General features: G+C 38.3%; 2 protein-coding genes and 1 long non-coding RNA gene across 6 annotated transcripts in view; 1 reads left to right on the forward strand and 2 right to left on the reverse strand.

The window, feature by feature from the left end:
- Positions 1 to 1107: 1107 nt before the first annotated feature.
- Positions 1108 to 24094, reverse strand: part of LOC149117744 (uncharacterized) — a 116419-nt gene continuing 93432 nt past the window's right edge. Inside the window, exons 1-2 of one of the 2 annotated variants that reach the window (XR_016206211.1) lie at positions 4044 to 4411; positions 1108 to 1157 (exon numbers count right to left, since the gene is read on the reverse strand). This is a non-coding gene — a long non-coding RNA (uncharacterized LOC149117744). Of the gene's footprint in view, positions 1158 to 4043; positions 4412 to 24094 lie in introns of those variants that run through there. The other variant, XR_016206210.1, reaches the window with a different exon arrangement.
- On the forward strand, positions 3795 to 18331 carry LOC110052520 (ras-related and estrogen-regulated growth inhibitor-like). 2 transcript variants are annotated; one of them, XM_089285698.1, is made up of 5 exons: positions 3795 to 3833; positions 14408 to 14536; positions 15396 to 15452; positions 16712 to 16785; positions 17044 to 18331. In XM_089285698.1, the coding sequence occupies exons 2-5, from the start codon at positions 14443 to 14445 to the stop codon at positions 17524 to 17526; spliced, it is 708 nt and encodes a 235-aa protein (XP_089141824.1). In that variant the 5' UTR covers positions 3795 to 3833; positions 14408 to 14442; the 3' UTR covers positions 17527 to 18331. The 2 variants fall into 2 exon arrangements, with proteins under 2 accessions (XP_089141824.1, XP_020614308.1); XM_020758649.2 differs by lacking the exon at positions 3795 to 3833 and adding an exon at positions 6675 to 6766.
- On the reverse strand, positions 18258 to 23152 carry LOC110052521 (ras-related and estrogen-regulated growth inhibitor-like). Of its 2 annotated transcripts, none has more exons than XM_089285705.1 (4): positions 22985 to 23152; positions 22736 to 22792; positions 20629 to 20669; positions 18258 to 20077 (listed from the first exon to the last, which is right to left on the reverse strand). In XM_089285705.1, exons 1-4 carry the CDS (start codon positions 23073 to 23075, stop codon positions 19568 to 19570), a joined length of 699 nt encoding a protein of 232 aa, XP_089141831.1. In that variant the 5' UTR covers positions 23076 to 23152; the 3' UTR covers positions 18258 to 19567. The 2 variants fall into 2 exon arrangements, with proteins under 2 accessions (XP_089141831.1, XP_020614309.1); XM_020758650.2 differs by having other exon boundaries at positions 20596 to 20669; positions 22985 to 23148.

The raw sequence follows: 24094 nt of genomic DNA on the forward strand, positions 1-24094 counted from the left end.
CCCAGGTCATAATTTGGATTCCCCCAAATGATTACCTCACATGCATGTCTTTAGTAGTCAGAGTTTTGAGAGTTCAGCGTAAAGTCCCGCGAACTGCAGGCATAATAAATTGCATGTTGACCGCAATCTAACGAGAAATAACTACTTACTGCCGGAAGAATGCGGAACATCCTTCTGATGACTGGTACTTTTTTTTTGTTATATTCTGCATTCTATTATTGACACTCTAGCTCAAAAAACGCAGTAAATTACGCCTTTGGCGTGATGTTTCTACTATGATTAATCACATACCTTTATGATTGTGGAACAATGTTTATAATGCTGATTCAAATTATGGAGACAATCTTTTTAGGTTATTAATTTTATTCTTGTGATCTTCTGATTTATTTTATCACTGATTGTGATGTATTTTACTTTTTATTTCGATGTAAATATGATTAGAACTAGGATTATAATTTTCACTTTAATTTTTTATTTGTGAATAGTTTTAATACAAAAATTTTGTAAAGCGCATGTGAACATATCCACATGTTAATACGCGCTATAAAAGTATCATTATTATCATTATTGTTATTGTTATTATTATTATTATTGTCATTATTATTATCATCATTATCATCATTTTCATTATTATCATTATTATCATTAGTATCATTAGTATTATTATTATTATTATTATTATTACTATTTCTAAGAATGAACTTGAGACAAAATGGAAGGTATTGTGCCATTGTTGCAGTTTCTGACTTCAGAAAGCGGCGGAAATCGAGCCTACATTATAGTATGCGATATTTTATTATATTCGATTCAAATACACAGGAAATGTAATGTTTATGATGTACGAAGTTGATCGATGTATGAGACCATTTGTCTAAAAGCAGTTTTTATTTAAAGTTTAAAAAGCTGCTGAAGCATGTTGTTTTGAGTTTGACCCCAAATCAGATATTCTCGAACCCAGGCGTACTCGACGCCTTTTGAACGCAACGGGCCATGGGACGATCAAATCAACTGCGAGGATAAAAGTTGTTATACCGTACTCATTGTCGGTGCTCGCAGTCATAGAAGGAAAACGAGGATTACTGCCTTCTTAACGGCGTTGATAATGTATTTTCTGTTTTTTTTTTTTTTTTTTTTTTTTTTTTTTTTTTTTTTTTTTTCTTTCTGATAAGACTTGACGCGGTCGCTTATCAATACATTCTCTAACTCATTAATAATTCATCGAGTTTAACAAAAGGAATCACAACTGTGACGGTGTTTAGATATCTGATCTTAATTAGCATAGATTTTTACGATTTTATTTCTCCTTAGTTTTAGTTTCGATTGACAAGACATATAAAACACTCAAGGCAGTTTTGTTTGACCACATTTCCAAACACCTCAATTGCAAAATTCGTCAAAAATACTCCGCTGCGAGTCGTATTTTCAACTCCCTTCTGGCGGTGTTAGGAAACGTGGTCAAACGCGGTCTTTCGTTCTCAATATATTACATACAATACTTGAGACGTGCAGAAGTTACTGGCCTTTGCATCAAAATCTTTCTAAACATCTTGCGCGAACTTTGTCCTGATGGTTTCAAAGACAATCAATTAGCCTCTTGGGTTGTAATAAGGTTAAGTCGGCGTTAATAACGTGTCCCTGATGATATATTATCGAAAGACCTTTTTTCTAAATCTCATTTTGAGTTGTAAAATCCCGACAAATGTACAAACAAAACGCGTAAAAAGATTCTAAGCGAAACAGAACGAGTAGTTATAGAAAAAAATCAGGGGTTACAAGGATGGAGTGTATTTATATAGACTTCGTTAACTTTGATTTTGTTAACCGGGTGTCAAGATATCAAGATTAAAACTGGTGAAATTTCGTACGATTTGGTCACTAGTTTATCTTTTTTATTGATATAGGTCTGCTCTTACCACTTTTGGCATTTTTCTCTCTTCTGCAAGATAGTAAAGTTTATATGCTCGCGTACGTACCTATTAAACAACGATAAGCTAGCCAGGACTTATAACATTTCATATAATTCTACGTTTGGAAGAATTTCGGGATTTTGTCCCAGATGACTAGGTATTATATAGACATATTTCAATCTGTGTACTGAAACTTGGCCTATTTCTTTTGCTCCAAACTGCTCACCACTGCTTCCTCGTTGTATTTGGTAAAATCGACCCATGTGTTGCAATAATTTTCTGTTATTTCCTTTTCGGTAAAATACGGATCATTTAAGACCTCTTGTCCTCATATCAAGGTTCGTGTGACCCATAATTTCCGTGTTTACTTCTCGACTCCGGATATATGCTTTGATATGGACTCCACGTGGCCAGCAAAGCTCCGTGTCAGTATGCAAATGACCAACCTTGCACATTGACTTTTATAGTATGGACCATTCAACACAAAGCAGGGTCTCTGTTTTGAGCATTCTTTGCAGCATTGAATGCTGTGTTCCTCCAAACAAAAGTGGAATAAACATCAGCCTTTATACCAACGTGGTGTTTCGCTGTAAATAACTCAACGGGGGTTCATTTTAAAACGCGTGGTTCTCTTTTATTGTATAGAGCGGCGGAACAAAAGAAGACGAATGAGTGGCATTTTTCCATGTAATCTTGCGAGCATTAACGGTCAGGGGTTATCGCTCTGTCTTCTAAAAATGGCAATTGAGCCTTGTGTCTTTTTGAATACCGTTTTAATGTGCTGTTTACTTACTCCGACGGTTAACACTCATCGCCATCAGTTGGATGGGAACGACCGAGTGCAAACATCGGACATTGCTCTGCGTTTACATTGTCAGGCAACATTCTCGATTCCATCTCGGCTAAGGTATGGTTAAGATATAGCTTTTCACAAGTGACTTCTCTCCTAACCTCTCTCGAGTATAAGTGCCGCAAAGTATAGTTCAAGTGTGTGTTAATCCAACGAGGTGATCAATCTAGTGTTCTCTAAACGCTGTAAAATTCAAACGGAGACCTGCAGGGACATCGAGTTTGCAAAATTCGAAGTTCTATATATTCAAACTAAGTTCGGTGTGCAAAGTCAAAACATGCATCGTCATCTTCCACAAAAGAGTCTTGTTATTTTCATCAAAGCAGAATAGTGAACGCAGATAACCTGCAAGGTGCAAAGTAAACTTAGTTATTTGTCATGCTAGAAGTTGATAATCACTTCCGTCCCAAAAGTAAATACGCTGGTCACTAAATACTCGATCCTTAGACTGTGTGCTTCGTTTGCATGCATTATGACTTTCTAGTCAGTTCCCCTCGCTATTTATGTTCCTTGCATTTATCATTGGCGGGTCAAAGTAAAAAATCTATCGTTCCTTTTTGTATACTGAGTTTCCTAAGCAAAGTAGTAATGGATGAGCAAATACGAAGCACAGAACACCAACGTATAATTTTGCCATACAGTTATTTTATAATATTTTCTTCCATCATTTTGCTATAGTGTTAACAGCTCGTGCAAGCCCTAGGCGAAGTCGCCAAACGTCGTGTTTATGAACAAGTTGCACTTGTGGGTGTCAAACATTCAGTAAGTAAGCGAGTTTCTGAGTCCATTAACAAATGATTACCTTGATTTATCTTTGTTTCTGGGTTAGACGATTAATTGCTTAAGAAAACATCGGCCTTGCGGCAAAAGAGTTATGCATATTTAGTTTGCACCTGAATGCATCAGTAGCCAGGTAAATCCAAACATAACTTCATAATTCAATAGTGGTATAAACATAACTTTTTGTCGTGATAACGCCATGATAATAATTTATAATCAATACTTTATTACTGTGTTGTTAGATATGAAGAAGACAGTCTCGAGAAGTCCGTCCTCAAGCAAACACAGTCCATCACGTAAGATCAAACCTTGCCATTGTTACGTTTGTTTATTTAGTTGACATATTAGTTAGTTTCATTTAGATTTAATTAAATCTTAAGTTTGTTAAATGTTTGTTTAGATCAATGTACAAGTTAACATGAAAAACCAGCAGCTCTGAACAAATGCTGTAACTAAATTCCCTGTCTTTTCCTTCTTTATCCGTGTTTTTTCTTCTTTTTTTTTACCATATGAGAAAGCATTCCCTGATTAAATTTAAACTTGTCAGACCATGCATTTCAGGATATGTAGTATCGTTAAAAAACTGAAATAGGACTTCAGTTTGTCTTTTGAAGACCATGCTTTTGAAGAACCCTTCTTGCTTCTTGTACTTTATGCAGATAATAATTTTTCAGGGTTTTTCTAATTTTCTTTCTAACTGCTCTCGCAAATTCTATGCAAGGATTGGCCTGCTAAGCCTCCTCCGAGGGCACCAAAGAAGCGGAGACTGTTAGGAGAAAATGATGCTCGGATACGAGCCAACGCCGACGAAATATTTTCTCCTTATTATTTTCGTTTTTCCATCGTGTTCAAGGGCGACCGAAAAAGCCAACAAAGCCTTACAAGAAATATAGAGAAACCTGAAAAATTCAATAGCTCCGAAAAATTAAACAAAAAGACAGACTTAATGTGTTTTTTTCTCGGTTGAAGATCTTAAAATATTGCTTTCCGCACTGACTCAAGGTTAAAACGAAATACCAAAAAAGCTCGCCTCGAATGGAAAAGAATGATAGATTGCACGTGCACATGACATTTTGTAAAGAAATGGCCACAATCTCTCTAGATGACGTTCGCGGGAAAGGCACCTGATGTATTTAATTCCTTTTTATTTCGGAAAATTTTAGCGGTATAAGTATTAATTGTCTTATAGCATGCTCATTTATATTAGCTTATACTAGTTTTTCGGAGGTCTTGATACAATGTTCTTGGTTGAAAGGTAGAACGCTTAAGAAAACCGTTGTGGTTTAAAGATGTGAGTCGCCAACATTCTACTACACGGAGTAAACTAAGTTTGAAACAATGTACAACGCTCTAAATCAAAGCAGCTGAATATTGAAACAGAATGCAATGATATAGCCATAAAACATTTTTTAGCAAATATTTAAATAAATCCTTGGAACCTTTTAGTCGCCTCTATCTAATTGATATCAAATGACAAGCACCATAGCATTACGTCAAAAAAAAAAAAAAAAAAAACATTGTGGACACAAATTAACTTGCTTAAAAAATCCATGGCTATTATTATCATAAGCCAAAAGAAATGATATAAAAGATGGCGGCTGTAGATTTTACCACAATATCTTGCGAACCTAGCATAGCCCATTTGGCAAAAGGAGAGCCATATTTTGCAATATTTGTCCCTGTACTAATGACATTGTGTATGCTTGGTTTGAAGCTTGTAGCATTTTTCTGTTTGTCTTTATGAACGTTGTTAAGGTTTTTGTGCGCTGAGATGTACCGGTCGCCATCTTTGTTTCCTAAGGGAATTTTAAGACCTGATCATCGTGATTCAAGATAACCATAGCTAACGACTTTATGTCTCATTTTCACGCGTCCAAAACGTTTCGAACAATTATTGCGAATGAAATGTCGTAGTTGCTAAATGAATGTAGACACACCGTCATGCATAGCTGCATAATTTTGCAACCTGTCACAAATTTTCAATTAGTTCTAGAAATTTCCAATTAACCCTCCCCATTATTAAACTCTTCAAAGTGAATTCAAAAATTCATTTCAGGAGTCTTACCTGTCTAAATTTAAACGTTCTTTGAATTGTCAATGTTGATTAGCTTATGTTATTATGACATACTTTCCGGGAATGAGAGCATCAAAGATTTCTATCTCTTGAGGTTTTTTTTATGACCCTGAGCAATTTTGGAACCTTATATTTTGCCAAACACGGAATGTTATTATTTTTCTGGAAAAAAAATGCATTCATTATTACATTTATCAGAGCGCGTTTTCGACGCGTTGAGTTTCGTTTTTACGACCGCACGACGCAAATGAACGTCTTTAACAACTACGGGGAACACCCGAAAATCTTTCAAGGTTATCGTAGTTTATGAAAAGTGATCATCTGTATATAGTTTATGAGCAGAACTTGTTGCGGAATTTCTTCGACAACTGCAAAAAAGGCTGTTTAGTAGAACTTATATGCACTGACTGACGGTGTAACCTCCGGCGATATCGGAAGACACTGTTGAAAAGTTCCTATAACCAAAGTAATTGTGATTTGGGGCTGGAGCAGTGTCAATGCCTTTATTAAAGGTCAGTCAACACATGCGGTCTTCATTAAAATAAATTCAGCTTGTTATCAACCAAAGTCTTTTGCACATATGCTGACAAAAAAAAAAGAACAAAATAAAGTGGGCAAGCAAGATAGTACCGTTTTCTACGTTTGAATCGTGCGAAATTAGAAGCAAGTTCCACATTTTGAATTGATTAAAGCAATTGACCGCCCGCGATGTTCTGTTGCTAAACAAGTTTCGTACACAAAACACTGTCCAGCAGTTTACACTTGCTCTTGTCAAACATCAAAATCACATTTTACACCTGTTAATTAACTGCTGTCCTGTTTTCTCTTTTTGTAAGAAGGTCACTTTGTTAGCTGTTGTGTGAACCAGATCTGCTCAACGACAGGAAGCCAACGTGTTTTCGTCTCGTTATAGAACGAAACAGGCCCTTCAATATATTTACGAGCTTTCAAGATATTTGATAGTCCCGTGGCTCAGTTCATGGTTGGAATATTTTTACCATTGTGTGCTACTGACGTGTTGTTAATTAGTTCACAAAGTAAAGTCGCTCTTCCGAAACTCAATATAAGTAGTGGCCGGTATTAGAGCAATCTTCAACTGGATTTTCTGACTCCTGCCAAAGAAGTACACAGACATGCCTTTAAAAAATGGTCAAGGTTAGTCTAATGATGTTCAAATGTTTCTTTTCGTTGCTCAGTGGTTTCTTAGCGTTATTATTTTACGAGGTAAATTATTTATGCCAGTTCCAGCGTGTCATGTTATGAACTGCATATTTCTTGGGTTGTTTATAACGAGCTCTACAGAATAGGAAGAGTAAAGATAGAATAAGAGACCACAAAAGTAAACAAAACCCATGAAAACGTGTTATCAACTGCCAGGAAAGAACTGGCATGCTAAACAGACAGACGAGTGCTAGCGACCGTAATAATATGACCGTTAGCTCTCTTAGAAATTTCGTTCTCGAATTTGTATTAAAGTAAAGACGCTTTCCTTTGTGGGATTCCATACAAAATATTTCTGTGTGAGATTCTATGTAAAGCTTTTGTTGTAGTTTTACACTCAAGCAATATATACCAGCTATCACTCAGAACAGAGATGAAACGTGATTTCATCGTGTTCAGAGTTTAACTCGAAGATCTATCAAGCGCATCTTCCTAAACTTCTGACGAAACTCTAGTTGTGTGGAATGAAATGTCATTTACTTTTCGTTTCGTTCGATAATTTGAAAAAAGATGGCAGTCTGTCGCTAAATTTAACTCAATACGGTTATTCGTATCCTCCCATCTTTATCAAATGGAGTTAGAAGCATTGTGATTGAGGTGGAATAGACTTTTATACGATGCGTTTATCTTGATTTTGTCTGTTTTTCCAAGTTATAATTGAGACTGTTCAAGGGGGGTCTGTATTAGGGGACGTATGTCCAAAGTGAAACTTTGAACAACGTCGTTCCCACACGAGGCTATAGTGTGAATTGTTGTGAGCAAAGATTTACACGTGAATACCGAGAACATTAATTAATAACCAAAAAATAACTGATGTAAGTGAAAAAGGTCCTTTTCGAAAATCGCAACTTGACGAGAAGTGAAGTTTTTCACCGAGTTCCATTTCAACCAGTTGTCACATATTTTCATTCCAACGCTTTTCAGGACAAAATTTCACTTGGTTGCAATTTGCAAGTTATACCGATCATTTGACGGAGAAGTCTTTCGCAATTTTGTAACCGTGTAAGCTACACAGATTTCCGTGACTGTTAACATGATTTAATCTATCAGGGTGAACTCTTGGTCTCGTCAGATTTCAAAGATTGCCATAAACAAACCTAAGGGAAAAGAAGCTTTTGGACTTTTAAGAGCCGCGCCGTGTGTTTGTATATGGAAGTCAATGTTATACCAATGTTATCTGATCCCCTGCCGCCAGGAAGTAACTTTTTCCTCGCTCTTCCTGCAAAACAGTTGCATTATTTTTCTGCTTCCTTCGTGACTGTTAAGTTTGGATTGGAGCAAGAGGCAGACCTCACAGTTTACCAAAAGCCTTTCAGGAATGGTGTGCAATCTATGCGGGGAAATTGGTCATTTGACAATCTCGTCTTAGTCCAGTTAGTTCTCGGGGGAACGGTACTTCCATAAAAATTGGCTTGGGGTGTGCAGCCCGCTTCCCAAAACCCCTACCCTATTCAAGACTGAAATCTGTGATTTTCCCTACCCCATTTATGACCTGACCAAAAATTCGATACCCTATTTAAGACCTGACCCTTAAATCAATGCCCTGTTTCAGACCTACCTTATAAGTTCAATAGTTCAGACCGGTGTTAATGGCATTGTGAAAGACTTTTGATGATGGTCTCGATAATAATGATGAAGTAGCTTCTAAAAAAAAAAACCATACCCAATTCAAGACTGAAGTGCAAAAACCATGCCCTCTTTGAGGCCAAAATGGTCAAAGTCGATGCCCTATTTCTGACTAAAATGTCTAAAAAGCCTTAGCCTTTGGGGCTGCACATACCTAAGTAGCCCATATAAGGGAGTACTCACCCCACCCCACCCCCGGTAGTTAATTTGACTAAATGCACATTGACCTTTGTTGACAATCATTTACTTCTCAAGAGCCAAATATACTGAAAAGATACGGTTTAAACAGGATAAGCACCACTGTTGTTGATTTGTGGTCTTTTACATGGTGATGCTGGTGGTGTTGCCACGCTATCTTACCACCGACCACAATCTTGAAGATCTTCATCCGTTCGTCTCACGCATCTTTCCTTCGCAAGGTTCCCGCTTCCTTCATCCAAATTCTCTCCGGCAATACAACAACGGTGAATTTCTATGTTTTTCCTTTTTCAAAGATTGCAACTACAACTTGCGGTTAACCTTCATACCGAGCATTCCCATTCAACTGATGGTTTTCCGCATATTTTTGCAGGTTTTGTTCGCCCGAAAATGCGCAACGCTTGCATTTGCTCTACAGTCTATTGAGTGTCAAGGATGTTGATTTGGATTACTAAATTATGGAACGCCAGAACTGTCTTATGATACTTTTTTTTATTATATTGGGTGGTTATGTCATTATATTTAGTATTTATGTTATTATATTCGGTGATAAACTCATTATACTCGGTGCTTATTCCATTATACTCGGTGCTTATGTCTTTATATGCGGTGCTGTCTTCATTATATTCGGTGCCTATTTCATAATATTCGGTGCTTCCCTCGTCATATTCGGTGCTTTCTTCGTTATATTAGGTGCTTTTATCATTATATTCGGTGCTGTTTTTATTATATTCGGTGCTTTCTTCGTTATATTCGGTTCTAACTTTGTCTGGTGTTTTCTTCATTATTACGGGTGCTAACACTATTATATTCGGTGCTCTCTTCCTTATATTCGGTGCAAAGGCCATTATATTCGGCACTTCCTTGTTCGGTAATTACTTCATTATATTCGGTGCTTACTTCATTATATTCGGTGCTTTCTTCGATATGATCGTCACCAGTCTTCGCAAGGGGCCGTACAATTTGGAGGTAGTCTAGGGAAAGCCGGGAAAAACGGGTGTCACGAAAACTCAGACCCCGAAACCTCAGACCTCGAAAACTCAGACCCCTCGAAATTAAAAACTCAATTGTTACCGCCTGAATTGCTCTATGGCCACAATGGGGCGAGATGTTTATCTTCGATTCTCCGGTTTATGTTGTCGCGTCGATCAAACGGTGAAAAACAAATATTTAACTTCTCAGGTTTATCGCTGTCGCGTCGGTCAAACAGTGAAGAACTAACAAGGTTTAGAACAGCAGCCGACACTGTTTTTGAAAACAGACCTTTTTTATGCAATCGTATGCAGCAAAAAAATGTGTAGTTCTCTGAAACATACTCGTTTGATCGCAATCTGCTTTTTGACTTTATGTGCGTTGCGTGACTGTCGGCACATAAAAAGTCACACGTAAAAAGCACGTGAAGGTCGAACCGATTGAACCGCCATGTCTGGTCTCGAAATGTGAGTGAACGAAAATTGAAAACTGGCGCGAAGGCCCCGCCACGAGGCAGATTTAATAATTAACTAATCCAGGCGGTATGAAAAAAAAAAAAGAAAGAAATAGAAGTGTTTGGTTTGAAACTTACTGTTTCCTGTAAGAAGTATTTACTATTCCCGTTATAAGTTGGAACGCAAACATGCTATCTCTATGTACTCTTTTTTTCTTTTTTTTTTCTAAATTTTGTTAATTTCTGCGGGTTACGTGCCGACAGTCACGCAACGAGTGGCAAGAACAATATCTCACGAGTGAGCGAAGCTCACTCGTGAGATATTGTTCTTGCCACGAGAACATAAAATTCATATCTTTGAGCCAACGTGTAATGTTCTTTTTATTATATGGAGAAACCAATTCAACAAAAGCAAAAGGCGGGAATCGTGACTTCATTGAACGATACGACACTCACAAAGGTGATATACGGAAAAATACGCCACTCGGGTCCCGGATGAAGTGGCGTATGGAATCTACGAGTGGTTTAGTTCCCAGTAAAACACTCTTCTCCATATAATAAAAAGACATAAGCACCGAGTATAATGGAATAAGCACCGAGTATAATGAGTTAATCACCGAATATAATAACATAAATACTAAATATAATGACATAACCACCCAAATGAATAAAAAAAGTATCATAAGACAGTTCTGGCGTTCCATACTAAATGGTCAGACAGATTTGACAAAAAAAAAAAAAGAAAACACGCGAGGATCACGTTTTCAGGAGGAGTTTAGTGGCTGTGATTTCTTTGAAGTATTGCAGGACAAAAAAGGGAAAAGGTGGTCTTGTTTCCAATAGAACAACGGTCAATTTCTATGTTTCTTGTTTCGAAAGATCGAGGCACTCGAGTTTCTTCCTGGGTCTTCATAACAAGCATTCCCGTGCAACTGAGGGTTTTCCGCATTTTGCCGAGTCTCGCCGTAGTTTTTGTGCGCCTTAAAAATGTGGGAAGCTTGCATTTGCAACCTGTAGAGTGGTCGACAAGGGTGGACCTGGATTACTTTATGGGCAGACTTCCAGAAAAAAAAAAAAAAAAAAAAAACACGTGTGGATCACGTTTTCAGGCGGAGTTTAGGGGCTGTGATTTCTTGATTGAAGAGTTTAAGGGGTTGAAGTGTAATGACTTCAGTGAGTATAAAATTACACCATTAAAGGGTTCTATTTAAGGGGATTGACGATACAGGATTTACTTTGGAATCAAGATAAGAAAAATGGCCATCTCTCAATCGTTCATCACCATCATCCTCATGGAACCTTCGTTTTCATTTTAACCACCTATCCGAACCTGAAAATTGATTTTCTTTTTTCATTTCCAATGTATCATGATTTGTTTTCAACTCAATAGTTTAAGACTACCTCTTTTGTTACAATTTGTTGCAGTTCCTTAGCTTGACTGTAATTGTAAGTCCCCTGTTTTTAAACCAACAAAATTAATCGCTGTACAAGGTCAGTGACCCTGAATCATTTGGTAAAAAATATTTTCAAGTTGATGGTAATATCTTTTTCCGCTGGACCAATAGTAACATTATATTTCCGATCTTATGTTACAATAACTGCAACTGTAATTTGTTTTTGTTTTTCTCCAAATTGTTTTTCTGAATATTCATATTGCTTCACGCATCTTATCAGATATTACTAGCAAGAGTTCTAATGTTGTTTCTTCAATGTAGCATTAACTATAAACTTCTCTTTCTAAGAGAATACTAAACAGAGTTTTTGCCATTGGTGCATAATAAAGAGCCTATAATAAATGTTATTCCGGCGAAATGAGACAAACAACAAAATATCTTGTTGACAGGTGTTTTTTTCCTGTCATTCCAGAATCGTAGTAAATATATTTTTGAGCTGCTCAGACGGAATAGCATCTTATATTTCTGCACGGACATGATTCCTGTCAAACTGTTAGGTCAAATACACCATTAAGAAGCTTTAACATACACTTACAACAGACCCTGTGTCAGAAGCACTCCTGCTCCTGCTCTGGAAGCAATAGCAAAGAGCTGTTAAGGTTGGTGACTCTGACCATTTCATATTAACTCGGTTTATTCCCTGGTTGTTGCTGGTGCTTTTAACGGAGTGTAATGAGGTCGTTTTGGGTTCTCAAAACCAAAGCTGTTTTATTGATTCTTAATTTTGGTGTATGCCAGAAGGATCGATATGGTAAAACCAGCTTAACCCATGCTGGCGATGATGTTGTATCGACTAGAGTGAAGTAGTTTCGCCCCTAACTCTACTCCAGTCTTAAGTGCTTGGACTCAAACTAAGTGAAAAATCTCTTAACTACGTGAAAGATGACAAAAATAACTCGCTTTCCTCAAGCCATCGGCATTCCGTTTAACTTCGAGATTGCAATCTTAAGGGCTTAAAGCATGACATGGCTGCATGCATGTATCGGCAATAACAATACGAGCTCTTCATATTTCCAGTATTATTTAAGTTATGAGTTACCCTTTCAATGACTGCCCAAGGACGAAGTGTTGTAGCAAAAAGGGCACTGGTGCTTTTTCTTACACCGTAATATTAAGCCGGGTTTCATCACATTTTGAAGTTATCAAAACGCCTGCTTTAGCCACACAAAAGTCCCGCTCACTGTCTTTCAAATGAATGGCCGCGCAATTTGCGTTCTGATTCACAGACGTAAAAGTTGAGAGTCAGGATGTGCGGTATTTTTATAACAAATAGAACCTCATGAAAGCAATACTCAGTTCGAGTAGGTTTCGAGTAGGTATCATAAAATGGTTACATGTCTGTGTTTTATCAACAGACTCTTAGACCTGCTCTGCGCAACATAAAATGAAATTAAGTAAATGTTCAAGAGTTGGCATTTGAAAAGCCAAACGTTGGAGTTTCACCGCTTTGTCGAGGTCTGACTCTTGGTTTAGAATGTATACCTCAGTATTTGGTATCTATGCGTTATGTCAAGTTTAAGTGTAACACGTCTTCGAACTCTACTCATGAATTGACCGTGCCCACGAAAAGGCAGGTTTTCCACATATACGTTGCTAGGCAACAAGCTATGACGTAGTATTCTTATCGCGTGAACCAGCTAAGCTCTGGCTTGCAAGTTCCTCTACGGATCAGTCTTGTTTACGTCGTTAAATTCTGTCCTTGCGGCGTCATTTAATTAAATGATTTTACTTTTAATCTCAAAAGTGAACGTCTCGAACTTTATAGCGCCCATCCCCCAGAATGCAGTGCATTCACGAAGATCAAGTCGTTAGTTTACTCTAATTTATTCCAGCATAAGATATGATGAGGTCTGCCGGATGGCATAAATTATGCCAAAAATGAAACTGCCAAAATAATTTCATCAATAACAAATTAGGTTTATAATGTATTCACCCGCTGAGCATAATTAAAGCCAGAGGACATCCGCATAATTATCCTGCTGATACTGATTGACGTTTTATAAGTGACAGTCAGTCTCACGCCAATTCTACTAACACGTGTTTTGACGATTCCTTTATACACGTGTAACAAGTGACCTTGATATAAACATCACGTTTGGCGCGTGTAGTAAGCCAACACGTGGCCAAATGATATCGCTGTATAACTCTTTCCTTCGGTACAGACAGGTTGGTTTTACACGGGGTAAAAATAAGGCACTACTCTTTTGTTCCGATCGGGAGATTCTTACATCTCAGTAATGGAAACAGGGTGCAAAAACAAGTTTTTAGACATATTTGGGAATTCGGTACGATGTTCTGTCTTTACAGTTCCAGAAGAAAGAGGGGAGGGGTTTTTATACTAGAACACAATGGCGCTAGTGGAGGTCCACGAACAAGGATTAGCTTTGCTTTAGCCATTACAGACGAACATGTCTGAATCTATTGAAATCTAAATATGTCTTCTTTCAGTATTTGTTACAAGAGATTAATAAAAAGATGATTGACCTTAATTAAACTCATTCTTTTCATAACACGGAGGTACTTAGCGAGAGCTGAATACTCTGGCTCGTTGTTTCTACTAGAAATGTGTTTTCGATAAAAGTCAGCTTAAAAAACCCAAAGATAACTAGCCCTTAAACTGGAAGTTAGCTTTAAAATGGCCTTTTGAATATCTATTTCATTTCGTCATAGTCTATACGTTCCATTTTTCCATTCATTTGGCTTGAATCATGCATGTCAGCATCATACACGCTTTTGACCTCTCCACTAATTCACAAGGTCATGTTAAGGAATTCATTGCCCCAAGTCATGGCTATCAGGAACAATGGACATTATTAACTGCGCTAAAATTAGACCATACATAGTTACAGACGGTCGTAATTTCTCAACCAGATTCAACTGAAAAAGAATCGGCGAGCAGGCAAGCCATGAAGCTAAGACGCAAACTAGGCGTAAGCACTCAAGTCAATCTACGGAACATCAGAATTGCGGTGATGGGCCAAGACGGCGTCGGAAAAACAGGTAAAGCGGAGTAACTTTATTTCGTCATTTTGTTAAGCTTTATTTTGTCAATATATTCAGTAGAGTAGGACGTTGCGAAATACGGTTTGCTTGCAGTGTTACTGATTTCCTTATATATCGATTTCCAATCAGTTAATTTTCTTTTTTCTATCAGAATGAAAATGCTCCAAATCTGTTAAAGCAATGCCCTTCTATAATTATGACAAGTAAGAACATAAAGCAAGCTCAAGCGAGCAGGAAGGTTAACTAAAACTAACGTAAACACTTGAATGGCAGTCAATCAACATTTCGGCGAGCTGGTTAACGTTTTTGTTGAACAAATTACATAGATTTCATCACTGGCCAAAAAAATCCTTTAGTGTGTCAATGTAAGAATTTTAAGTGCTATTTAGAGAAGAAATCATAAGGCGACTTACAGCTGAAGTCTTTCGAATATAAACCACACAAACGTGTTATGGGTGTCGATGTTTTTTCCACCTGAACTGTAAAATTTCATGTTGAAGATCATTAGTCAGACTTGTGTATCTACAGTCAACAAAAATCACACTTCTTTACTTATGGTTCCGTTCATAAATCTATTTTTATTCAATAGAGGTGAGAAACAATTAACAAACAACGAAGTAAATAGAGAGGCATATCACATCATACTTTGTTGTTCCGGCCTCAATATTATTGCGGTTTTTGAACAATAGCCTTTTGTTGTTTTTTTTTCTTTAGTTAAATAGTGCATTGGACTGTTCGTCTGTTTAACAATTTGTTGATTTTGTAGATTGATTACTTCCAGTATTTTAACATTTCAGTGTTTGTTTGCTTATTATTCCAATGGCATTAACGTATTTCTTTGTTATATTTATTTTAGCTCTTACAGTTCGTTTCCTGACCCGTCGTTTTATAGGCGAATACGATCAAACATTGGGTACGTAAACAACTCCTTATTATCTTTTCTATTCTGCAAAGAAAGATATCAGTCTTAACGCTAAGCTCTCTCGACTTAACGACTAATCGTTTTATCTGCTCTTCTATCTCGATGGTATCTTATGCGATTTAGACTGATCTCAATAGTATCATCTTGACCAAAGCACGTAGTTTGACGATTGACGTACAAAAATTCTTGTTTGACGTGAAGATTCCTAAATAGGAAACCTTCTCCATTGTCGCAAAATTGAATCTCAGCGGGAAGTTTACGCTCCAGAGGTGAAATACTGGGTAATGAACATTGCAATGCTGGAACGGATGGCTCAAGACACGCGACGTACGGAAACGAAACTCGAGAAAATGATAGAGAGCCATAAGGTGATTTGATTTCCAAAGTGTGGGTTACGAAAGCTGGACTTTGAAACATTATTCCACACTGGCTCGACTCAGTTCAAACAAACTTCTTTGGAACCACTTTTTTCTAGCTTTCTCGTCCTAGCTTTTAAGTCAAAGAAATCTTGTTATGAAAGTTATAAAGAGTACAATGGCCATCTACCCAACTATTCAGTCTTGTGACAACGCATCAACATTGCCTGAAGTCCCACGGCAGAGTAAGGAAAAAACTTCCAACACTGGGAGCAACCCACGGAGAAAATATTCCTGCCAGGTCGAAACGAACTAGACAATCTACCTTGATACAAAAAATTCTTTACTTTTCAATTTCTGTAGAATATCTGACGGGTTGAGTTGTTCTCTGATGGCGAGACCATTTCATTGTTTAGTATCCATGCAACTTGATGGGACCCCCTATTGTTGTGAGATAAGGATCTCTTTATTTGGACTCAATTCAGGAGCTAGGAGATTAAGTTATTCGAGTTCCTTGGTGATATGTCAGTTTCTTTTTAAATCGCCTCAACAAATCTTTATCAGGAAACATCACATTAGCATCTATAGGGTCTTCAGAGGGTATGGCAAAATGATAATCTCAGAAGTTAAAACGTGCACGAATTTGGCATTCAGAAAGTACATCAACAAGTAGAGCAGACTTCCTGTTTAAGAATAAACATTGTGACAATATTGGAATGGTTATTTCAGCCTGAATGTAAATGTGTTAAAGGGACGACAGTTTTCGTGATATCGCTGAAACGGAAGGTTCGCCCCTTCTTCCACCCACCTCCCGAGAATGTTATAGTTATTGAAATGTGTGTCCGACTGACTTTCCGTTGCTGATAAATATAAACGACGTATGTCTCTCCACAGAGACAACAAACAGACATCACATTGACGTGGATGGTGAATACGTAGCTTTGGACATTCTGGACACAGCAGGAAAGGTAAATATGAAGCTTATTGACTAGTAGCACGCAGAAGAATCTTGTCGTGATATTGCTACTCTTCCCTGGAAGGGTTGCTTGGTCATGCCAGGTAACCGTTCTCCCCTCTTCTCTGGCCTTTCCTGACAATATGTTTTTAGGTTGATCCAACTATTTTACGGTTCTCATTTATACACCTGAGTGACAAGCAAAAGTGACTCTTTCAAACGCATCATGAAATTGTTTCATAAACCCTGAAGACGGCCTTATTTCTTTCAGAACTCCGAAGAGAAGCTTGAGAGCATTGTGGCGTATGCAGACATCTTCCTTGTTCTTTACTCCATCACGGATCGCTCCAGCTTTCACGAAGCGGGCAAGATTGTCAAGTATATAAGACGACACAGAACTCTGGACTCCAGCAGTATAATTATCGCGGGAACCAAGCGGGATTTGGAGCACTTTAGGACCGTGCGAGAGACAGACGGCAGCAGACTAACCTACTCACTTAACTGCGGGTTCTTCGAGATATCCATATCGGAGAGTTACGGAGATACAATACACATGTTTAACGACATCCTGAGACAGTACCTGAATGCACATCCCCCTCCAGACCCGTCGAGCATGATACCAGCTCCCCACTCTCCCATCCCCGGTCAGATGACACAACACAAGGAAATGAAGACACCGTCTTCGTGGGCGAAGGTGAAAGGGCTGAAAACGATGCCTTTCCGAAGAAAATCTGCACAGGCGATAGCTTGCTAGTCTACAATGCTAGAATCGGAAAGCCTTCTGATACGTCTGTGACCATACCTCAAAAAAAAAACAGAACAAGAAATAACAAACACATGTTTCTTCAACTTTAGAAGCAAAGATTGGCACAAGCTACAGCTGCATTTTTAAGGCTACATACCGCTCAAGTGTTACTCTGTTCGATGAAAAAATTAGTGAATTCAGAGTTTGAATGGAAAAATAGGTAGCTTGACAGACTTTGTACAGATATTAGTCCGGTGGAAACTGATTCTTCCTTAGAACTGCCTTTCCAGTACTGGCCCGGGTTGTTAGAAAGGTGGATACGCTATCCACCGGATAAATCACTTTCCAGCGGATAGCGTGGTTTGTCTTGTTAACACTTATCCACTGAAGAGCGATTTATCCGGTGGATGTAGAGCGTTGTCCAGCTTTCGACCAACTGGGTCCTGAACGGCAACCCTTCAGTAAGCTGTATTTTGAAGAGTTCTCTTTACTATGTTTTTAGAGCATACCGTATATTCTACTGTCTATATTACTGATCTGAAAAGTGCTGGAGAGAAAGGAAAATTATTTGAGAGAAAGGAGAATTTATTTTGTCGATTGTGATCATTCGCAAAGTGGATGAGAGACAAGTCAGGGTTATGACAGATGATGTTTCAGCGAAGCCGAGACATTTGTATTATCTGATGAATGTTTTCAAACACTCGACTCAGAAAATAATATGAGATTTCGGAATCTGTAAATATGGATATAAGCTGTAAATATTTCATCATTAGTTTCTTATTAAAAATAAGAATTAAAATACATTAAAATGAAATTATTCTTCGCAACATACTTAATATATAGCAGAGCACAGCTATTAATGTACATGGCTAGCTTTTATTAGTTACAGCTTCAGTTGGAAATGACTTCGAAAGAGTCATGTTGCTGTCTGTGCTGATTTGCAACGACTTCGACTTAAACTATTTTGTTTTGGGTTGTACGCCATTAGAGATTCCCGTGGCGCCTTCGATCGTTTTTCATCATCTGATCATGAGAAGAGGACAAACTTGTTGTTGTTTTGATTCGCTGCCTCGATTAAGTCTTGCGTCAGTTCGCGTGCACGAACGCGGCAGTCATGGTTAAAAAATGGCTGTAAAATATAAAAATACGGCTCATCATAGCCTCCAAATAATTATGCAATGTGCGTGCCTGTATTTGTAAGACTATGAACTTTAGAGTTAGAAAACACAGTTCATTTGTGAAACCAGCTCAATGATTCTCAAGAGTACTAGGATCACGAACTTTTAAGTGTGTTAGAAAACACAGTCATCTGTGAAACCAGCTCAATGATACACAAGTGTACTAGGATCAGAATTCATGTACAAATCAACCCCTCTCCTCTCATTAAAAGGTAGTTTAGGTTCTCAATGTAACGGATTTTCCCTCGTGAACTTAAGAAAAAGTACCCTATGCCAAGAGTTTTTAGACTACTTCCCTTTGCTTGCTTCCTTTTCCTCATTCCGGCAGGTGGCTACAAAAATAGAAGGCCTGCTGTGAACCCCTGATACTGTAATAACATTACTCGCATAAGGAACAACTGCAGACACACGGCGAAAAACTGCGGTGCATTCCTTTTGGTCAAACATTCCGGAAATGTCGGTCACCAGGAAGTTGTAAACCCTTCCCGGGGTGCTCCAATAAAAACTTCCGGGAGAAAACGGAACTTCTAAGGGAATAGAAGTTAGAAGTTCTATTTTTGTAGGAAGGTTTCTGCGTGCGGGGCAAATCAAAAACGGACGTGCCGTATTTCCTTCGAACCTTAATTTCCAGAATTTTTCAAAACGAAATAGAGAGCGCTCCGAGTCTTGTTTGAAAAATAGTTTGGGTTTGAGATGCCTCGCCGATCGAGCCAGTGATGGCTACTATGAAACACAGTTTGGCGCTAAAACTAAAGGTAATTACTCAACGCTGACAACAATATATCTAGACAAGAATGAAGAATGTCCAATGAGGCCCCAACCCTGGCCAAATTAAACGCTGTGTAGTTATAACGCTTTTTACGTTGTTGTCTTCATGTAAAAGTGATGCTTCGATCACGCGACAAATCGCGTGTCAGTTCCTCAGTCCGTGTGGCGCAGTACTCGTCAATCGTTTCCTTCAGACTGGACATTGCCCTATTTCTGCGCACGTTTTTCTCTACCATCTCCATAATCTTGCTGTGAGACGATCGTTTCGCGTCATTCAAAGCCTGCTTGGCCATTTTATGCCTCATGGTCTCTCGGATTGCTTCCGTAAACATATCTTCAACATCCTGATAGCTCACTTTCGCGGAGATCTCATGAAAAGAACAATTCATGTCACCCGATAGCCCGATTCCTTCTTGCTGCGAGACTTCTCTGTCGTTCCCGGAGTCTTTCTTGTTTCCAACGAGCACTAGCAGTGAATGATCGGGAGCTCGCGCTTTCTCAAGATGCTTCCACAGCGGGGTGAGTTCATCAAAACTCGAACGGTCGTTAACAGCATATACCAGCACAAACATGTCTCCCCATAAGGTGTGGACGTCATTGTTCTGAATGAAGTCCTGTCAAACGCAGCAAAGTTTACTTTATATGTTATGACTGAATTTATGAAAACAGTGTCAATACTTGAAACTAAATCACCCATATGCGCTTGTTTTTCACGTCTCCTAGCTAGAGACCTTAAAACATTCACTCCAAGCAATGAAAGAAAATATAGAAAAGGAAGGTAGAGAGTTGAGGGAAAACGACTGCCATTCCTTTTAATATTTTTACCGTTCACTTTAATTTTGGGCAGGGAGTTGATAATTTAATACTGTTTTCATAAATCCAAACACGCATAGAATCTATGGAAAAAATCATTTCCCATGGCAACATCATAACAAGCTGCTTATTGTTATTGAAAATCTGCATTAGTGCTATAGCGTATGTGTCCGTCTTGGAGAAGTCTAGACGAGTGCTGACTGAATTGTGAAAGGTAACACGTTCAAAATTTATTGTCCCCAAGTCATGGCTTGCGGTGAACAAGAAAGCTTCAAAGGCGGATTCCCTTAAAACGTTTGCGTGTTGACGTTTGCCGTACCTTTCCTCCTGACTCCAGAATTTCCACTCTTACCTCTTGATTTTCCAACCTTGTATGATAATGGTATATTGAACCTACAAGACATTTGAAAAATAACTCAGACAGCAGTAATAGTGACCTGATCCAGACTATCCTACTCCGACTAGGTGTGTATTTCACAATTGCAAATCAGAGGCGGCGGAGCGTTTTGAAACATGAGCGGGCTCATCGTTAAAGTGCCACTATGATCAAATTCTTTATATCCATTTTTTTACATTTTCGTACACAATAGGTCTTTCCTAGATATCTTGGAAAATTTCAATCTATTATGAACATTAGAACTCGCGTTTTTTGGACCTTTATTTCCGAGAATTTAAGGTCGCCATTAATTTTCGTTGTTCCAAGTCTTGGTTTAGAATTGGAGAAAATGACGTCATTTTCTCAAAAATACCACACCTGTTGAAATTTGAATAGCGTTTTCTAAAAGCTCCGTTTTAGTGACGGATTAGTGTGGACGGTAGGCCTAGCCGTAGAAATAAAGCTGCATTTTCAAATTTATTCGGCGTAGTGTGGACGCGGCCTGGCGGCGCCACACTCAAAGAAGTTTGCAATCAGCTTTTCTCTTTAGTCCAGTTTCTCATTGGTCCTTACTCATTAGTAAAACAAGACTGGACAAAGCACATGTTCCCAAAACTGGTCCCATTTTTATAAGCTTTCGTAACGTACAGTGACTGCACCACATCCTCTGGGTCAAAAGGGCCAAACTGAAACTACAAACATTTTTCATTTCCGAATGCTTACAGGAATATTTGTTTTATCTCGAGTAAAATGTTATCGAAAGCCGACGTATATGACTTGGCTTTTATTATCTTCTTACGAGCAGAGAGGGTCTTCAGTACTAGTAACTCTGATTACCAAGTCAGTAGTTTATCACTGATGCCATAATGCTTAAATCAGCCATTTAAATTCATTATAGCACATTCGGGAAAGATTAGTTCAGTAATAACAATCAGATTGCAGAAAAGCGTTTTGCAGGGCAGGTTTTAATACCGTGTCAAGGTGGGGAAACAGAAATGGAGACCTTTTCAGCGATGTATGTAATACTGTATACCTCTTGACTCACTACTCGAAACCCAGAAATAAGCTGCAATTGTAACTTGGCTAAGAATGATAAGCAATATAATCTCACTTGAGAAACGACAAATTAGGCTCTTTCGCCCAGTAACACATGGTAGACGATCTGTATCGTTTATTTATTCACTCGATAAATTAACTGTGTGTCTGTCGAGTCCGCTTCAAATTAACTCACTTGCCTGCACGCGAACGTTCAGTTATTATGGCCGGAGTTGCTGTAAAGTTTGCATTGGAATGCTCTTTGCATGCTTACTGTTTGGCCTCTAAAATGATTGTCTACCCTCCACTTAAAATCGCATCACTTCGACTAAATCTGGTTCGCCATACCTTTTGTTTTGCTAGCTTATAGATCAAAAGCTTTTTCATTGCCGACATTAATGTTCTTTGTTTAAAGCAATAAGCTATTTTAGAACCATCAAAGTATGGCAGAACCTCTTATCATGGATAATGTTTTGAAGTCCCTGCGGTAAAGTTTACAAATCTTACAACACTGGTCACTGGCGGACACAAAGCCAAATTTAGAAGCCAGTGGCAAGCTTGCGGCGACATCGTAATCTCTACACAATTAGTTTAGTCTTCGTTTCGGCAGTTGACCGACCTAATCTAAGCTTTCCAGTAATCCATATGTCGACCTCTCGACATTATATTTTGTTTTTACAAAAGGAAAAAGCTCCCAAAGTCAGACAAGGTCAATGGAAAGAAAAAAAACCCATAAATCTAATCAAAACATACCAATTTTTCTCAAAAACGGTGTTATCGAAAGCAGAACGAATGATTTAAAGTTGGCAGTGCTGCAAATATGAAAGTTGTATTACCGTCAGGTCTGTTTTCAGTCTTGTTTAATGAGTGTGTGCATTTAGGTGAATAAACACTAAATTCCTTGATAGCTTCGCGTTGGTGTGTAAACAAAGATCCTTTGCCCTTCCATTTATAAAAGCTTTCATGTGAATTGTTGAATAGTTGTGATGTTTGTCGCAGACCTTCAAAGCGAACTAATACAAACAACATCTTACGGTTATATACGTACCAATGTTAGGGTCGTACTCTCCTATAAATCTTTTGGTCAGAAATCGCACAATCATTGCTACGAAAACAACGGAGAAACACGTTGCTGTAAACAACTTTGTTTGGAATAAAAGTTGTGTTTAAAAGAACACACACATAAGAGAGAGAGTGTGAAATACAAAGGCAATCAACATAATTAAGTATACACAACATGAGGAATAGGCCTTCGACAACGCGAGAACGCGATCGCGCGGGATTAACGCATTCACACCTGATTTTCCAACACCGAGTTTCCCTACAAGAACAAGTTTTAGCAAAATCGGTTTCTTGCTTCCATCGCTGCTCGCTAGTGCTCTTTCCATGGTTGTACAGTCCAGTGGAATGCTAGTGAAAGTCGCCTCTTGTCCGCCGATTATTTGCTAATTTGTGGCCATTGTGTCTTACAAAACTGTTTGCTTTACACACAAAGGAGTCAGTCAATTTACGTCACGTCGTTTCGGCGGACGCTAATCGCTCACTAGTGATGTCAATAACATGACAGATACAAGGCAAGGTGTGTTCCTTGATCAAAAGCATTCAAGTCAAAAACATTCTAGTATTTGTTAGAGCAAGACAGAATACAGCATAAATGTAGCATTTAGTTAATAGTTGTTATTGTTGTAACCAAATCTTCTCCTTTAGTTTTTAATATTTTTTATTGCTAACACTAATTTGAAATTTTCTATCAACGGCACATAAGTTTATGCCAGTTGTATTTATATTTAAATTTAGCTGATCTATCTTTTTTTTTTTTTTTTTTTTTTTTTTTTTTTTTTTCAGTATAAATAAAGTATTTTTATTTTATTTATTATTATTTAATATAAATCAGAACATTGCGACTTTTGTTTCAAGAAACCTGACATTATTCCATGACGGGACGCACGGGGCTTCTACTGTAAGTACCGCAGAGAAATGGTAGGAAATTTTCCTAGCATTCCTTACATACTCTCAATAGGGTTCTTCGTCTTGCGGCCAAGGATAGACTACGAATAGTCCCTCTTTCGCTTAGTCCGTCGTGCGTGACGCGAAAGAAAACCGCGAGAAAAAAATGGCCGCGCGAAATCCTGGAGGCGAGGAGCGCGCGAAAGGGGGGACTACCGCCTAAGCCCAAGAGTTTGAGCGTTGGTCTCACAACGCAAAAATATGATTGGCTTATGTTAGGAGCGTTGACAACGTGTTGTCAACATTCGAGATACCTGTGACGTCTTGCAGGAATGTTTTGGAACCGGAGCAAATCGAAGCGGTACCAGAGCAAATCGAAGCGTTGGATTCGAGCTTCGCAAGCCGTGATGTTCTTGCGAATCTGCCAACAGGCTTTGGAAAGATTTAAATTTATCCAGTG

The sequence above is a fragment of the Orbicella faveolata genome, unplaced genomic scaffold (assembly GCF_042242905.1).
Source record: "Orbicella faveolata isolate gen_17 unplaced genomic scaffold, um_ofav_v1 contig_1, whole genome shotgun sequence".
NCBI classification, from domain to species: domain Eukaryota; kingdom Metazoa; phylum Cnidaria; class Anthozoa; order Scleractinia; family Merulinidae; genus Orbicella; species Orbicella faveolata.

Excerpts from the sequence above, each read along its gene's own strand:
- LOC110052520 (XM_020758649.2), top strand. The coding sequence starts at position 6,745 with ATGCCTTTAAAAAATGGTCAAG. Across the intron at positions 6,767-14,407 it reads GCCTTTAAAAAATGGTCAAG|ATTCAACTGAAAAAGAATCG; the intron begins GTTAGTCTAATG and ends TTTCTCAACCAG. Across the intron at positions 14,537-15,395 it reads AGACGGCGTCGGAAAAACAG|CTCTTACAGTTCGTTTCCTG; the intron begins GTAAAGCGGAGT and ends TATTTATTTTAG.
- LOC110052521 (XM_020758650.2), bottom strand. The coding sequence starts at position 23,075 with ATGGAAAGAGCACTAGCGAGCAGCGATGGAAGCAAGAAACCGATTTTG. Across the intron at positions 20,670-22,735 it reads AGAGTACGACCCTAACATTG|GTTCAATATACCATTATCAT; the intron begins GTACGTATATAA and ends AATGTCTTGTAG. Across the intron at positions 20,078-20,595 it reads TTCTGGAGTCAGGAGGAAAG|GACTTCATTCAGAACAATGA; the intron begins GTACGGCAAACG and ends TGCGTTTGACAG.